The following is a 16,641-nucleotide window of genomic DNA, read 5'->3' on the forward strand; positions in this document are numbered from 1 at the left end:
ATTAGGTTTAGAATTAGGATTTGGGTTAGGTTTAGCTTTAAATTTTTTTTTTAAATATATTTTATTGATTTTTTACAGAGAGGAAGGGAGAGAGATAGAGAGTTAGAAACATCGGTAAGAGAGAAACATCGATCAGCTGCCTCCTGCACATCTCCCACTGGGGATGTGCCCGCAACCCAGGTACATGCCCTTGACCGGAATCGAACCTGGGACCTTTCAGTCCGCAGGCCGACGCTCTATCCACTGAGCCAAACCGGTTTTGGCAAGCTTTAAATTTTGGTTTAGGTTTAGAGCTATGGTTTAAGTTTAGGGTTAGTTAGGGTAAGGATTAGGATTAAGGCTATGTTAAAGTTAAGGGTACAGATAGGTTTAAGTTTTGGGTTAGTGTTAGGTTTTGAATTTGATTTATCAAATTTAGGTTTGGGTTTATGGTTAGGATTAATTTATATGTCAAATGCTGGTGAGGATGTAGAGAAACTAGGTCACTCATACATTGCTGGTGGGAATATGAAATGGTATAGCTGCTCTGAAAACAGTTTGGCAGTTTCTTACAATGACACAGCTCATTTAAATTGGAATCTATATAATTTATTTTGTAAATAATAAATATCTGTACAGACATAGACATTTTAATTAATCAACCAAGTTTATAGTAAAAGGGGTAAAGATAGCAGAAGTGAAATAACGGAGAATTTCAGAAATACTATTCTTCTAGTTTCTGCCTCTATCATTCCCACTCCCAGGATCATTCTTGCATTCCTCCAAGTGCAAGGATCCATGGGAATATGATCAGTTACTTATAATATACTATAGTCAGTTACTTATAATAAATGCTGGTGCCAAAATATTTATTGCTATAAGGCTCCAAAACTTCTGGGTCACATATTTGCTTCTTTGGGGTTACCCATTTGGACTGATTCAAACCAGATTACTTGGCTTTGTCTATGGAAAAGGATGATTCTGGGACCAGATATGTTCTGGGTATGTTTTGAGCTTTTAATTCTGATTCAGAAACATGATCTAAATGTCCCAAAGTGGTTCAGAATCCTTTGGGGGCAGATCCAAGCCTTCTAGACTATCTCTGGGATGACTCCAGAATCACTTAAAGTTGAAGAGCCCCAGGCTCCACCTATATCCTCCTCAGGAATTATAGATTCTTTTCAAACTCTTAGGCTAAATTATTTTTAATTAAAGACTTGTCCCTAGTATAAGTCCCTTGCAGAAGGGGCTCTTTCTCAAGTTTTTCTCTCTAACATCTGAGTGACATTCTTAAGATTCAATCTGTTAGTCATCTTCAGTCAAATATACAAAACCTGCGACTAGAAAGGCTCCAAATGTACCTTAAAAAGTTAATGTAAACGTGTATTTGTGGGTGTATTTATCTCTACATAAATACATATGCAAATTCATAAACATGAAGAATTTAAAAATAACAGTATGAAGATTCCAGCTCTCATACCAAAGTAGTCCTTCTTAATCCAACAAAACATGTTTTACTTGCAACAAATAGAAGCTCCTCCCTGTCAACAAGTATAAAATATATATACAAAAAAAAGTTGCCCTTGTAAACAGAGTAAAAGTTCCTCCCACAAATATGAAGGCACAGAGTTAGGTCCCATGGAAGCAGACATGCTTCTGGGGGTTTCCAGTCTGCTGGAGGCTTGGGAGGGGGGTAGACACAGACAGAGACCACCCCCTTGGCTCAGAGATGGAAAGGAAACCAAAGGCAGATCATATGGACTACATTAATCTTTCATGAAATCATGAACCCACCCACCCAGAGGGTGGGGGTGGGGTCGGGGGAGTAAAACTAGCAGAAAACAATTACAACGCCTTTTTAACCATATTAACCAGCAAAGTAGAAACCTTACAAAGTGGAAACTCCACTACCACCTGTTTTTGTTAAGGACCATTTACTAAAGTAAAATGAGGCAGAGATTAAAGGATGTGATAGGTACTCCACATGGCCCCCATCTCCTCTTTCCTTCTAACAGTCTGTATCAGTGGTTCTCAGCTGGGGGTTGTGGTGCCTCCCAGGGCACATGTGACAATATGTGGAGACATTTTTAACCACAACTTGGGATGCTACTGGTAGCTAACGGGTAGAGGCCAGGGATGCTGCTAAATATCCTATAATGTACAAAACAGCCCCTAAAGCAAAGAATGACCTGTCCCAAAATGTCAATAATGCTGAGAATAAAAACTTAAAACCACTAAGTCTGTAGTATAGAAGCAATCAGTGCCACTTTAAGAAAAATTTTATAGGAATTTTCTCCTGGATAAGACAGCTATACCTCCTAAAAATATCTGACAGATCCATAATATTAGGGAAAACAAAACATTATGAGAAAATTAGCACACAATTTTTTAAAATTTCAAATATTAACATGCAAATGAAAAATGAACTTGAAAGATGGAAAGGACAATTTTTTTGCTCAATTGATTTTGATCATCACCTGTTTCTACAACCACAAAAGCAAATGTAGTCACACTTCTGATTTAAGTCAAATCTGACAAAAGATTTATGAAACTGTTACTAAAAATAGACTGAAATATTAAAAATAGAAGAGTAACTTCTAGGATAACAAAAGAAAAACATGGCCACTGATTTCTGAGATGCTCAATTCCAATAAGTGATAGTCAAAGTTACTTTCCCACATTATCTAAAAGATATTTTTTTTGTGCTTTAAGGTTGAGAAAGGAAAATGTGAAAAAGAGATGAACTAAAAACTTTTTAGGTATTTATAATGTTATAATTCAATATATCCTAATACAAAAAGACAGATTTCCTATGAAATCATATCCACTGAGAAGCAGACTCTATACTAGTAAGAAACACTAAAACAGCAGAGCAGCTTTTATATGATTTTGATAATAAAGCCTTTAACTGGCCCCAAGCTTTGTTAAAAGGACATAAAAAAAAACAAAGAATGAAAAGAGTATGATATCTATATAAGGGAATCTGACTTATTACAGTAAACAAAACACCTCAACATAAAAATATTTCCAAATCTTAATTAATGGAGTTAATGATACTATACATTTGCAGTAACGACTCCATCAAAATAATCATTTAAGAAGACAATTAAAGTACATTGAAATAGAAATGGTAGAAATGCAATTTGACCCCTAATTCTATCAAATCTGCCTCTGAAAGAGAAATATATGACAGTATATCCCACTTCTGGGTACTTGTTCAAAGAAATCCAAAACACTTATTCAAAAAATCATATGCATCCCTATGTTCATTGCAGCATTATTTACAATGCAAGATGTGGAAGCAACCTAAGTGTCCACCGTTAGATGATTAGATAAAGAAGATATGATACATAAATACTATGAAATCTTACTTGGCCATAAAAAAGAATGAAATCTTACTATTTGCAATAACATGGATGCACCTAGAAGGTACTATGCTAAGTGAAATAAGTTAGAGAATGACAAATACCATATGATTTCACTTATATGTGGGATCTAAAGAACAGAATAAACTAACAAACAAAACAGAAAACACTCGAAGATACAGAAAACATTTTGATCATTGCCAGGTGGGAGGGAGATTTGGGAACTGGGTGAGAAAAGTGAAGGGGTTAGGAAGTACAGATTGGTAGTTACAGAATAGGCATGGAGATGTAAAGTACAGCATAGGGAATACAGTCAGTAATGTTATAATCATTACGGATGGTGCCAGGTGGGTACTAGATTAATGGCTGTGATCACTTTGTAAGGAATATAAATGTTTTATCACTATGCTGTACATCTGAAACGAATATCATATTATATGTCAACTGCAATTAAAATTTTTCTAATGTGACAATATATCATTTCATTCAGGAAAATACAAGTAAAATTGGAAAATTCTTGTTTTCAGTAGTGAACAGACACATTAAAGCACAATTCAACCAACCTATTTGAACTTTCTCCATCATCTTGTTTGTGTGGTTTTTTTGGGGGGACGGGGGTTGTTTTTCTTAGGTCATACAAAAAAGCACACCAAAATTCCCTGTAACAGTCACTTCTACAATTACATTATTATTAAACAGCTAGCCATAGGACTTTTTGTGATAAACCCGACCAATAGGGAAGTGAATCTCATCACTGCCGCCAATCTAACAGGAACCTAGCCCAGTGGTCGGAAAACTCATTAGTCAACAGAGCCAAATATCAACAGTACAACAATTGAAATTTCTTTTGAGAGCCAAATTTTTTAAACTTAAACTATATAGGTAGGTACATTGTTATTAAGTTAATTAGGGTACTCCTAAGCTGGCCTTTGCTAAAAACGTCCTCAATCTGACTGAGGTACTTTCGCTGAAGTCGACCCCTTCTAACTCTCCCATCCACACTCGTCCTGTATACTTGTTTCAGATAGACAAGTGTGGATGGGAGAGTTGGAAGGGGTCGACCTCAGCGAACGTACCTCAAAACAATGTACCTCCCCGGCACTGCATCGCCCACTTCTTCTAAGGCCACTTCTTCAAAATAGACTTGCCCAGGCCGAAAACCAACTTCTGCGCATGGGCCACGAAGTTTCAATCGCACTGTACATGCGTGCCCGCACGTGGTATTTTGTGGAAGAGCCACACTCAAGGGGCCAAAGAGCCGCATGTGGCTCTCGAGCCGCGGTTTGCCGACCACTGACCTAGCCCAAAAGTAAGGAGGGGCAAATCATCTGAGAGCAGGAAGGTGATCAACTGCCTTAAGGCAATTTTACTCCTGGCCTGAAGCTACTCACAACTCTTGCCCCTCTACTCTTCTATCAAGAAAGCTGGAAAACAGAGAACTGTCTTGCTCTTTTAAGTACATCTCCGACCTCTACCACTACCCCTGCATGTTTTAGAGAGGAAAACACAGACCAAAATTAAAAAGATAACTGGACAAGTAAAAGACCTAATGAAAACCATCATTAAGTCACTGGTAAATTAGGGCACTTTCTTCAAATTAAGCTCTGTCAATTAGGCACTTAATAAAAACAAATGACATATATGCAGACATCTCAACAACTAAGAAAGATTAAAAACAAAAACAGAAGACAAGACTTATACTTACTACCTACATTTTGTTTTGTTTTTTTAAAATGGGATGTTATACTTTAGCCAGAAATGTTTGAAAGAAATACTATTTAAGAAGAAAAATACAGTATTTTCTTGTTCCTTAGGAATCAATACCCTAAGTTTCAGTGTTTTTAATATATACGTAATGCTCGGATATTGACTAAACAAGGAAAAATTAAGGCAGTGGCTTTAAGCTCAATAAAGGAAAAAACTGACTAACAAGCTTATCCGACATAAACACATCAAGCTTGTATTTGGATACAACATTGAATAATTATGGCTTTAAATATAAAATATGTTTCAAAATTCCACATTTCTTCAGTTATTATTTTTTTTATAGCTATGTGGACTTTGAATAGTCCATCTAGTTTTAAATAAAGGAATACTTTTCATATAATTTTGGAACAAAATGTGAATGGTCTTGATCTAGGACTATTGATTTGGATAGTAAATAATTATGTTCATATGTACCATAGACCTAGTATTTTAAAAAGGAAGACTTATAACTGTCAAAATATAATTGCTAATGACTAATGTCCTTTGGAATTTTGCTACAAAACAGAAGATAGAAAGTTTTGAGGTACTGCCGCCTTAGAATCTTTCCAAGGTTTGGGTAAAAAAAAAAAAAAATGGAGGTTTAAAAAATTTTGTTTATTGTTGTTTTAAAAAAATCAGTGTTTTTTCTCTTCAGTTGTGCAGATCATTTTAAGTCTCCTCTCAGTCCCCATTGTATTGGTGTTCCTGAGCTCATCTCATCTGCATGTCACATGCAGCCATCTGCGGTTTCAGCCATTCTGTTTGGTGCTATGTCTTGTTATACCAATTCATGGAGCGTTTCACTGCCTTCACCCAGTTTTCCATACTCATTTCATATTCCTGCCATTTCTTCTGTGGCTTGAAAACCATTTCACTTTGTCTCAGTTTCTTTAGTTCCTCCTTGTCAGTCCAAAACCCTATAGATGAAAAAATTATTCTCAAATTTTAAAGCAAATAATGACTCCATAAAGTTTACCCACAAACCTATGTGAATTGGTGCAAAGGTAAACAATTATTATTTTAAAACACAATCCAAAGTATTTTGCTGCTTTTGAATTTTGTTGGATTCACTGTCCCAGGGAATGAATACAGCAGGATTTAAAAGTCTTTTGGTTTTAACTATTAGCTTTATGTGTACATGGCAGAGCACCAAGATGCTTCTAGAACAACCATGCCTTGTCATCATCATTTAATTTCATGACTTGTTAAGAAAAAAAGAAATAGCATATTTTCTTCTTATAGATTAAAAAAAACAAAGATAAGTTAAGAATGTATCTTGAGGGGAGAAACAACTCCTTAGAACAGGGGTGGGGAACCTTTTTTCCGCCAAGGGGCATTCGGATATTTATAACATCATTTGCTTAATTTAATTAACTTAATATAAACTTACGTTGCTATGAAAAAAACTCCTAGATTTATTGAATTTTTAGTCCCACCTGTGGTTGCTTGGCAAGGCCAGATCAAAATATTTCTAGGGCCTTAAACGTTCCCCAACCTTGCCCTAGGTCAGTGATGGCGAACCTATGACACGCGTGTCAAAGGTGACACGCGAACTCATTTTTTGGTTGATTTTTCTTTGTTAAATGGCATTTAAATATATAAAATAAATAGCAAAACTATAACTCTTTGTTTTACTATGGTTGAAAATATCAAAAAATTTCTATATGTGACACGGCACCAGAGTTAAGTTAGGGTTTTTCAAAATGCTGACATGCCAAGCTCAAAAGGTTCGCCATCACTGCCCTAGGTATATGCACAAAATTTAAAAATGGGACTTACTAGAATAAACTTTCTTTTCAAACTATTGCATTTCATACAAATTACTTAAGTTCCTATTCAATACAATGTTGGAGTTCTGGCACACATTGTTCTTTAAATAAGCAGCAAGAGCACACAACTATGAGCATAAGTGGTCTAAAACAGCAGAGAGGTCTTGGTAGTAAACTTGGCACATCTCACTTACTCTGAAGTACTTAGTTGACAAGTCTTGTGATGTACGTTTTCTCCTACCAATAAAACTGACACAAAATTCTTCCTTCTAAAATTTTCTGCCAAGTCACAATCTTTCTATTTACAAAGTTAACATTTTAGACTCTATATTTAAAGATATTGATAGAAGTTTCTAAAAGACTAAACATAGTTTTAATTAGTATAATACAGTTAGATAAATCTAGTCATAAAAATAAATATGTTCTTAAAATCCGTATTTCCAGAATTTATTATTTAGACCAAGGCATACATATTTCTAAAGTTATTTTATTAAATATGCATGGAATAGATCCATGACTCTGAGTGACTTTTGAAAACACAGAGGATGTGCACAGCCTTCAGTCTCAAATGTCCGAAAGAGAAGCCTTCTGACCAGAAGTCTCAGCTATTCTGAGAAGGTGAAACTGCTTCCCTGCAGTGAGTGCAGTACCACTTCACTGAAAAGGTTAGAAATTAAAAACAGATATAATGAAGCAGATGAAACTCAAGCCACTATGTTATGTGTATGAATAATGTGCACATGCTTGTTATTTAAATTATTTTAAATGTTCAAGAGAATCTGACATACTTCTTATATTAGAATTTTATGAGAATTTGATTTATTATAATTATAAGCATAATTTATTCAATTTGCAAGAGTTATTTAAGTACTTTAGATTTTTCTTGTTACAGGTCTAAGTTTGCTCAGTTAGTTATGTAAAACTAGAGGCCTGGTGCATGAAATTTGTGCACAGGTAGGGTCCCTAGGCCTGGTAGTGATCAGGGCTGATAGGGGCCTTCCAGCTGCCGGCCGGGGCCTCCCTTCCCTGGCTGCCAGCTGCCAGCCAGGGCATCGCTGCTGGCTGCTGGCCCAGGCCTTCTTTTGTTCTGCACCGGCCCCTGGTGTTCAGCGCATGTTACAGCAAGTGATCAAACTCCTGGTCTCCCAGCCGACCTCCTAAGGGGACACTTTGCATATTAGCCTTTTATATATATAGACTAGAGGCCCGGTGCATGAATTCGTGCACGGGTGGGGTCCAATCGAGCCAGGCTGGCCAGGGGGAGGGGACGCAGGAGGTTGGTCGGCTGGCCCCACCCCCGATTGGGGTGGGAGGGGCTGATCAGGGGCGGAGCTGACTGGGGGAGGGGCCACGGCCCCACCCCCTGGTCAAAGTCCTGGTCAAGGGGACAATTTGCATATTAGCCTTTTATTATATAGGATTATTTTTAAAAATCAACTATATTAAATTTTTAAGGGTTGATATATACAAAAAACTTTAAATTTGTAAATGGGAATGACCAAGGGAAAGTTTTTTTCTTAAATTTGAATTAATCAAATATTAGTCAATGAACAAATGAAAGTGTGATCATTTTATTCAAAGTTAACAGATTTTTAGTAAAATTAAGTTGAAGTTAAATTTACCAAGATTTCAGGTTTTTTGGATTTGTAACTTTACTATGTTAAGTCTTAGCCTAAAGTTTAACTGAAATATTCTGTTCTGCACAAACACTCCTCCCTTCCATACAGGAACACATTAAAACATTCCCAGTGTCCCAAGGGAGTATTTCATAAAGAACTCCCTAATGGTCTCTGCACTTCCATGCTTTACCCTCCAAATTAGTCCTTCCACTAACTTCCAAAGTGATCTGTTCAAATGGAGATCTATCCATGAGCCTCTCCTGCTCAGAGTCTTCAGTGGCTCTCCAATGCCTTGAAGATCAAGCCCCAAATCCTCTTCTTGAGGAATCCACCAGATCAAAAGTTAAAACCAAGGCCAAACAATGTGGGCAATTTACAGCCATCTTGTATCTATCAAGCCATTATCTTCCCCAGCCTAGGACACAAGAGCAGATAGTTAAAAAATTTCCCTAACAAAAGAATGCAAAAAGGGATGGGGAAAGGAAAGATAAAAAAGGTGGTGGGTTCACTCCTTAAGCAAAGAAGCTAGCAGTCTCAAGGCTTAGCAAAATAAAGTTGCCAGGTGCTTCTCATGATTTCTGGGAGGCCACAACAAAGTAACAGGGAACCTTAAGAAATAATCTGTACCAGAATATTCAGCAAAGTAATTTTAAGACATATGGACAGGAGGGTGTATGATGCCTCAGAACCCCACCCAGCATCCTCTTCGGATTGGCTGGGGCCCGTCTATACTTCATAACCCAGATGTATATGTTTACTTGCTTTGCTTTTTCAGTAAAGGTGCATGCTTTAATTGCCTGTATAAATTGACTTTTCACAATACAGTAAAGGTCTCTCATATAAATTAATTTATATGGGGAGATGAGGATCCAAATTGGGAACAGCCTAGAACAGTGATGGCGAACCTATGACACGCGTGTGAGAGGTGACACGCGAACTCATTTTTTTGGTTGATTTTTCTCTGTTAAATGGCATTTAAATATATAAAATAAATATCAAAAATATAAGTCTTTGTTTTACTACGGTTGCAAATATCAAAAAATTTCTATATGTGACACGGCACCAGAGTTAAGTTAGGGTTTTTCAAAAGGTTCGCCATCACTGGCCTAGAACATTCAGCAGTCTGCAGCCATTTAGTAAATTCTATCTTCCTTAAACCAAGGACACTTAAAAAGTAAATGGTTTACACGATTCCTCCCCAACCAGAGGATAAATAGCTTAAGTCAATCTACACAAGCAGAGAGATAGCAGAAATCCAATTAGTGATGGAAAGGTTTGTCAAATAAACAATAACTATATTACACCTTCACTTATAACTCTAATTGCTATTCTAGAATATTGTATTGAGGAGGAAACTGGTCTTGCAGAACTTGTTATCTAAATGCAGAGGCTATGGAACTGTGAACAATGCACTGCCCTGGGGGGGAAGGTTGTTATGCTGGTGCCAGGACGGACCATCTGATGTGGCCTGACACCTGGGGACCTTCCTGCAAGGGCCACGAAGGGGGCAGGGGGAATATCTGCAAGACAAAGACCCCAGCAGGATATATATGACAGGCTCTCTGCATGTTTCTTCACTCTGATTTGGAAATTATTCCCGGAGTCCACTAGTATTAATAAGCGGGGTCCCTCCCTTTCTCTAGGAAGCGTGCTTGGTCTTTCTTTGCTCTTCCGAAACATATGGTTCCCTGAACCGGGAAGCTAACCGCGTTTTGCTCTTGCCTCCGGTGAGTGGACAGGGTTTGGGGCCTGGGTGCGCAGGATAGGCCTCCGGGAGGTGCACGCTGCTGATTTTAGCAGAATTGAACCAGGGGAAACTCCAGCTGCTCCCGGACCTCAGCCCAGGACCTGGCCGGCATCTGGAGAAAGTGGATGGACACCTTTGGACCTGTCAGCAGAATCGGTAAGGTAGGGGCCCCAGTCAGTCAGGCCCACTCCAAGTGAGTGGAATGGGGAGCTTGATCACCTCCCCAGAAGTCAAAGGACTTCGTCAGGTAAATCAGGAATCAGGACTCTGGAGGTGAGTGAATTCAGATTCGATTAAGGAATTATGGGTTCACTCTTCTGTTTGTTTGTGTGTGGGACTAGTAAATTTGCTACCGAGAAGGGGGGCTCGATGCAACCTTAACTCCTCCGGTAGGTTCTCACCAAGACGTCGGTCAAGAATTCTGGTCTGGGGCGTGGGTGCCAGGAGTGCCCCCATGCCCATCTGGGCAGTTGGGCATTATCTGCTCAGCTCCAGTCTGGGCTAGTCTGAGAGAGTGAGAGTACAGATGTTTGTATGTCTTGGCATAATTATCTGCTGATTAACTGGTCTGTGTGAAAGCAAAAACTACTTTGATTTTCTGTTCGCTCATTTGGTTAAAACGTTTGATTTGCTGAAGGCTGAACCTGTGATGGTCTGCAAACGTCTCAAGCAGCGCTGTTGAGTTAGTTTTCTCAGAGATGTTTGCTCTCTATCACGGGAGGAATCAGCCCACTTAGTAAAAATTTCTGTCTATGTTTGTATACTAGGGACTTCGGTTTGCTCTGTGATTTTGCTGTTAGGTTGAAATTTTGGAATTCTGGGGTAGATTTAAAGGTATCTGTGGCTTTTCTTGTCTGACTGGGACTTTCAGGAGGGGGGCTCACAGCTCCGCAGGGCGGGGAGATTTTACGGGCCCTGCCCCCTGCCTGTGCTAAATTAAGGATCTTTTCTTTCAGGAGACCCTCCAGGCTTTTAGTAAAATTTCCCTGCACCCTTGTCATCCTCTGCCTTCTTTTCCAAGCCAACTAAGAGTCATTTTCCTCCACAGGTCGGAACCCAGCCTCTAGGAGGGAGGGCACTACAGTGACGGCCTGTATTTTTCTCAGAAAACTCCCGCTGTTTCTATTTCTCCCCTCTCTAGGAATTGTCTTCCTCTATCTCACAATAGGAAATAATACAGGCCAGTGTCATTTGGCTTGCTGGTTAAAAGAAGACAACGGGCCCTGGAATCTGTAAAAGTGGCCGGGAATGAAGCTGGTCAAATGTACTGAAAGGGTTCGGTACCTGTTGCTGCTAGCAGAGGGGTGGCTGATATCCCCTTCCAGTGCACTCCCTTGGGAGAGGCCTGATCATTGCTCTGCCACAGGGGACGGGGACGAAGGCAGGGGCCTGGTACCCAACCCACTGCCACAGGAGCGCTTTGTAATATGCAGGGCTATTTCTAACTGCAACTCTGGCTGTTTTGGACTGGCAGCTTATGGCAGGACCCTGTAACTAGTAAACAGGGTTAACAAAAGGGCAAAAAAAAAAAGGCGCTCTCCCTGGACCTGGGAGGGAGCCTTCAAGACTTTGAGATTCTCCAAGAGAGGAGAAGTCTGACTGAGGGACTGGCCAAGACCCCGTTGGGTTGAGAGGATCGGAGGCTGCATATTGAACTTGTAGACTGCAGTTTGCTAGGCAGAGGTCCAAGCCCAGTTGTATAGGGGTTAAGCTACCGGTGTACAGTGAAGCAACTTTCTCCTGTGCCAGAATACATTTTGGGGAATTGGACAGACTGTGTTTGTGGCTGGAAAGAGGAACCAGCTGCCACGCATAGCCCTGACAGTGGCCTGCAGAAAACTGTATAATAGACTTAGAAGATGCCTGCGTCTTCATGGACATGGCTCCAGAGAGACAAGGATGTTGTGACTCTTACTATTCTAATTGCTACAGTTTGTCTCTGCCAGGTCACAAGCCCACCTCCTTCTGTGCCCAGGCCTCATCGTCCCTCTGACAGACAGCAAGGATCTCTTGGCTCTGAGAGAAACTTCTGACCCATCTCAGCATGGAAGTAATTACAGAAGAGAATTTCAACCCCATTTTCCCTGAAAGAATTCAGAGCCAGGATCCTTGAGGTAATATATTAGGCAGTAAGACAGACATGAGCAAGGATGATGGGCCAACTGGCACTACCAGATGTGTATGTGAGACAAGGGGCATAGCCAAAGGGGTCCTCGCCCAAAGTCTTGGGCCTTGGAAAAGACCAGTAGCCTACGTGTCCAAGAGACTCAACCCTGTTGAATCCGGTTAGCCTGCTTGCCTCCGGGCGGTAGTGGCCACAGTTATGCGGTTGAGGCTTTGCTCAGGAGCATACCGGAGCCCTGGATGTCAAATGCTCGAGTCATCCAGTTTCAGGCTCTTCTGCTACCAGAACTCCTTCCTGATGATGACCCTGAGGAACCTCTACATAACTGTTTAGAGGTCGACGACTTTGTAAAGACAGCCCACCTGGGCCTCAATGACACCCCACTGGCATCCCCAGATGAGGTACTATTCATGGACGGGAGCAGTTCTGTCCAGGGAGGAGTCAGGTATGTGGGGGCAGTGGTGGTTGCTTTGGATTGAACCATCTGATCTCAGGTGCTCGCCTGCAGGACTTCGGCACAAAAGGCCGAGTTGATTGCCCTTATTCAGGCTCTCTGGTGGGCAAGAGAAGAAACAGTGACAATTTGTGCTGATGGCGGGTATGCGATTGCAACAGCTCACATGCGGAGTGCCGTTGCAGGGTATGGGGACTCCACAGAGGCAAGAGGGAACCGGGCCACAGATGAAGCAGCCCAGAAGGCTGCCCTGGAAACCAGTGGGGCCTCTACAGATTCTGGTGGGTAAAGGCTGAAATCCATAACTAATTTTTACTCAAGTTCTTACAGGCTTTACAGTCTACCCAGAAAGCAATCCAGAAGCACGTCTGAGATGTTCTGCCTTCCAACCTGGTGACTCTGTTTGGGTAAAGACCACCCAAGGACTGACTCCTACCTGGAAGGGACCACATACCGTCATCCTGACCACCCTCACCACTCTCAAGGTTGCAGGACTGAACACCTGGATACCAGAAACACCCTCTGTGGATTTGTTGCTCCACAAGGCTAAAAGAAGCTTGTGGGACAAGGTGGGGGTGGGATGAGGAGGAAACTGGTCTTGCAGAACTTGTTATCTAAATGTAGAGGCTATGGAACTGTGAAAAATGCACTGCCCTGGGTGGGGAGAGTTGTTATGCTGGTGCCAGAACAGACCATTGGATGTGGCCTGACACCTGGGGGCCTTCCTGCAGGGCCACGAAGGGGGCAGGGGGTATATCTGCAGAACAAAGACCCCAGCAGGATATATATAGACAGGCTCTCTGCATGTTTCTTCACTCTGATTTGGAAATTATTCCCAGAGTCCACTAGTGTTAATAAGCGGGGTCCCTCCCTTTCTCTAGGAAGCGTGCTTGGTATTTCTTGGTCTTCTGTAACAGTATTTTGCAGAAAGGACAAGATTCCATGTCATTTGTATTATACTCAAATCCATAACCATGTCATTTAAAATTTCTTCTTATCATTTAGAGATAGTCACTGTTTTGTTATAATGCATTTAGAAAAATGTTACATCTTCTGAGGGATCCATGGAAAGGACTCTAACATTTTCAGATCATTCCCTTCAAACTGGATGAAAATTATTAGAATTCTACAGACTATCTGGATTTATAGAAGTACTGGCAGGAAAAATCAGGAGAAACAAAAAAATTAATTATGGGACTGAATGAACTGAAAATAATTATAGTTTTTATAACTTTTGAAAGTATTGCTGATTCTTAATCTTTTTGTTTTTCAGACTGAAGGAAACTTCTTTTCTTAAAGCAATTTGGTAAATTATATATTTTTCTCCCTACCATATCCCTCCAGAATTTGGCAATTCTTAATGAGTAAATCATGGCAATGCATTTCTTTGCATTAATTTAATAAGACCACTTTCCAACTGCCATTTTATTGACTAAGACTTTAACTAGAGTGTCATGTCTGAGAGAGACATGTTTGGACTCTGGATGTCACCAGAAAAAACTTGACGGCAATGTGAGCGCCTTGGAGAAAAGCCTGGTACCTTGCTTGGTACGTGGTTCATGGTAGTCTTTCCAGGTAAGGAATGAAGGTTACTTTCCTGAAAGATGTCAAGAAATGAACCTCAAGGAATTTTGGGAACCTCAAATACTTGGGGAATTCACCCAAGTCTACAGGTATTGTAGGCAAGCCTGATGGCAAGTAGGTGGCTCGGCTTCTTTAATGAGCCATAAAAGGCTCATTAAAGCTCAATCATGAAAAAAATAAAATAAAAACAAAAACAAAAAACCTCAATCATGAGATTCCAGCAAAGCAAATTTTAAAAGAGCCTATACAGTCAATTGTATTATTTGTATTCCTGCAAATAATCAGGCCAAATTGCAACTAGACTTAATTTGATCTTTAATAAAAATGAGGGTGATTTTAGAGAGAACAATTGTGTCTCAACAAACTCTATAGTACACAATTGGGAATAGACTCCAGTTAATTGTTTTGAAGTTTTATTTTTCATATATGAATTGAACTAAATTCTAAATTTGTTTAGTTTTTTTGGATGTTTAGCTACAACTCTTCAAACTAATGCTTAATTTTCTCCCATCCTTTGATTTGGAATCATTGAGTACTAAAACACTTTTTCTTCCACTGGACCATTTGTCATAACTCTTGTTGTTCAGTTTGTCTCCACTAGGTTATAAACCCTACTCAGCTCAGAGAATACCACCTCTAGACACCACCTCCTTCCATGCCCAGGCCTCATTGTCCCTCTGACAGAGAGCAAGGATTTCTTGGCTCTGAGGAAAAACATCACATCTTTTGGTCAAATAAGCTTGACAACCTTCCAACGGTTTGAATTTTAAGGAACTTTTCTTTAGGTCATTCCAATAGGCTCAATTTGCCCTACAGAAATATTTTAACCATCTAGGCCACTCTAGAAATCAGACCAGAGTTTGTTCCCTTTCCCATTAAGGGAAATCACACAGGCAGCACAGGAAATCTCATTAGTAAAGTGTGACTGCCTGACAGATACTCAAATATGGTCACACACATGTGAGCACCAGCAGTAGGGGGTTAAGTCAGGACCTTCCCTATGAGCAAGTCCAGCCAGGAAGGTCAGCTATTAGTGTGTGTGCACTAACAGGCAGTCTTTCTTGCCCTACACAGGAGATGTCCTGCGGGGGCCCTAACAAGATGGAACTGGTAGCCTCTTTGTTCATTTTGTCTTTTCAGATGGGGAACTCATCTGCCACCAAGGTCAGCACACCCTCTAGATTGCATTTTGAGTAACTGGGATTCGTTTGATCCACAAACCCTGAAGAGAAAGCATACTTAAGTATGGCCACAATATAAGCTTGGCAGATTGAGAGGCATGGCCCTCAAAGGGGAGTATTACCATCATACAATTAAATATTTTCTGTAGGAAGGAAGGGAAGTGGTCTGAGGTCCCATATGTTCAGGCTTTCTTTGCCTTAAGAAACAATAAAAAATTGTGTAAGCAATACAAAATTGACCCCTGATGCCTGGAAACATTGACCCAAAACGGTATAAGAGAGCCAAAAACCCCTAGGAAGGTGATGGGGCCTAGTGGCCCACTAAATACACCTGAGCCATCTTGTCTTCCTTATCCAGGACCCCTGGAAGAATAAGTCCTGCCTAGACCTGAGGGAACTTGGCCACCCAGGCCCCTGGCTACCCTTTGCCCTCTACAGGCAGTGTCTGGGGGAGAGTCCAGACCCATCCGGGTCCAGGTATCATTTTCCCTACAGGACTTAAGACAAATTAAGATGGATTTAGGAAAGTTTTCAGATAACCCTAATAAGTACATAGATGTTTTTCAGGGACAGACATAAACATTTAATTTATCATGGAAGGATATAATGCTTCTTTTAAGTAAGACACTCTCAGGATCAGAGAAGCGGTCAGTCCTAAATACAACTCAACAGTTTAGAGACAAATACTTCTTAGTAAATGTCAGTGGGGTCCCCCATGATCAGATTGGACAGTTTTACCCCAGGGCTTTAGAGATAGCCCCCAATTGTCTGGTCAGGACTTAACTCAGGATTTATGTCAATTTAACCACCTGTAGACCAAAATATACAAAGGTCATTAGATTCACTGGCTCACATGGTTCTAGATCAGCCGTGGGCAAACTACAGCCCGCGGGCCGGATCCGGCCCGTTTGAAATGAATAAAACTAAAAACAAAAAAGACCGTACCCTTTTATGTAATGATGTTTACTTTGAATTTATATTAGTTCACACAAACACTCCATCCATGCTTTTGTTCCGGCCCTCCGGTCCAGTTTAAGAACCCATTGTGGCCCTCGAGTCAAAAAGTTTGCCC

The 16,641-nt window shown here is 40.4% G+C and overlaps 1 protein-coding gene across 5 annotated transcripts in view; it reads right to left on the minus strand.

Annotated features, from left to right (window-relative positions):
• The window catches only part of GK5 (glycerol kinase 5 (putative)), a 132,054-nt gene that overhangs the window by 16,358 nt on the left and 99,055 nt on the right, over positions 1 to 16,641 (minus strand). For 3 of the 5 annotated variants that reach the window (XM_023751450.1, XM_023751448.1, XM_023751451.1), the window contains one exon: positions 5,687 to 6,007. The exons of 1 other annotated variant lie outside the window; for it this stretch is intronic. In XM_023751450.1, the coding sequence (XP_023607218.1) occupies positions 5,859 to 6,007 (149 nt within the window). In that variant the 3' untranslated portion in view covers positions 5,687 to 5,858. Of the gene's footprint in view, positions 1 to 5,686; positions 6,008 to 8,693; positions 8,894 to 16,641 lie in introns of those variants that run through there. One more of the 5 variants, XR_002828495.1, reaches the window with a different exon arrangement.

The sequence above is a fragment of the Myotis lucifugus genome, unplaced genomic scaffold, assembly GCF_000147115.1.
Source record: "Myotis lucifugus unplaced genomic scaffold, Myoluc2.0 scaffold_21, whole genome shotgun sequence".
Classification (NCBI taxonomy): domain Eukaryota; kingdom Metazoa; phylum Chordata; class Mammalia; order Chiroptera; family Vespertilionidae; genus Myotis; species Myotis lucifugus.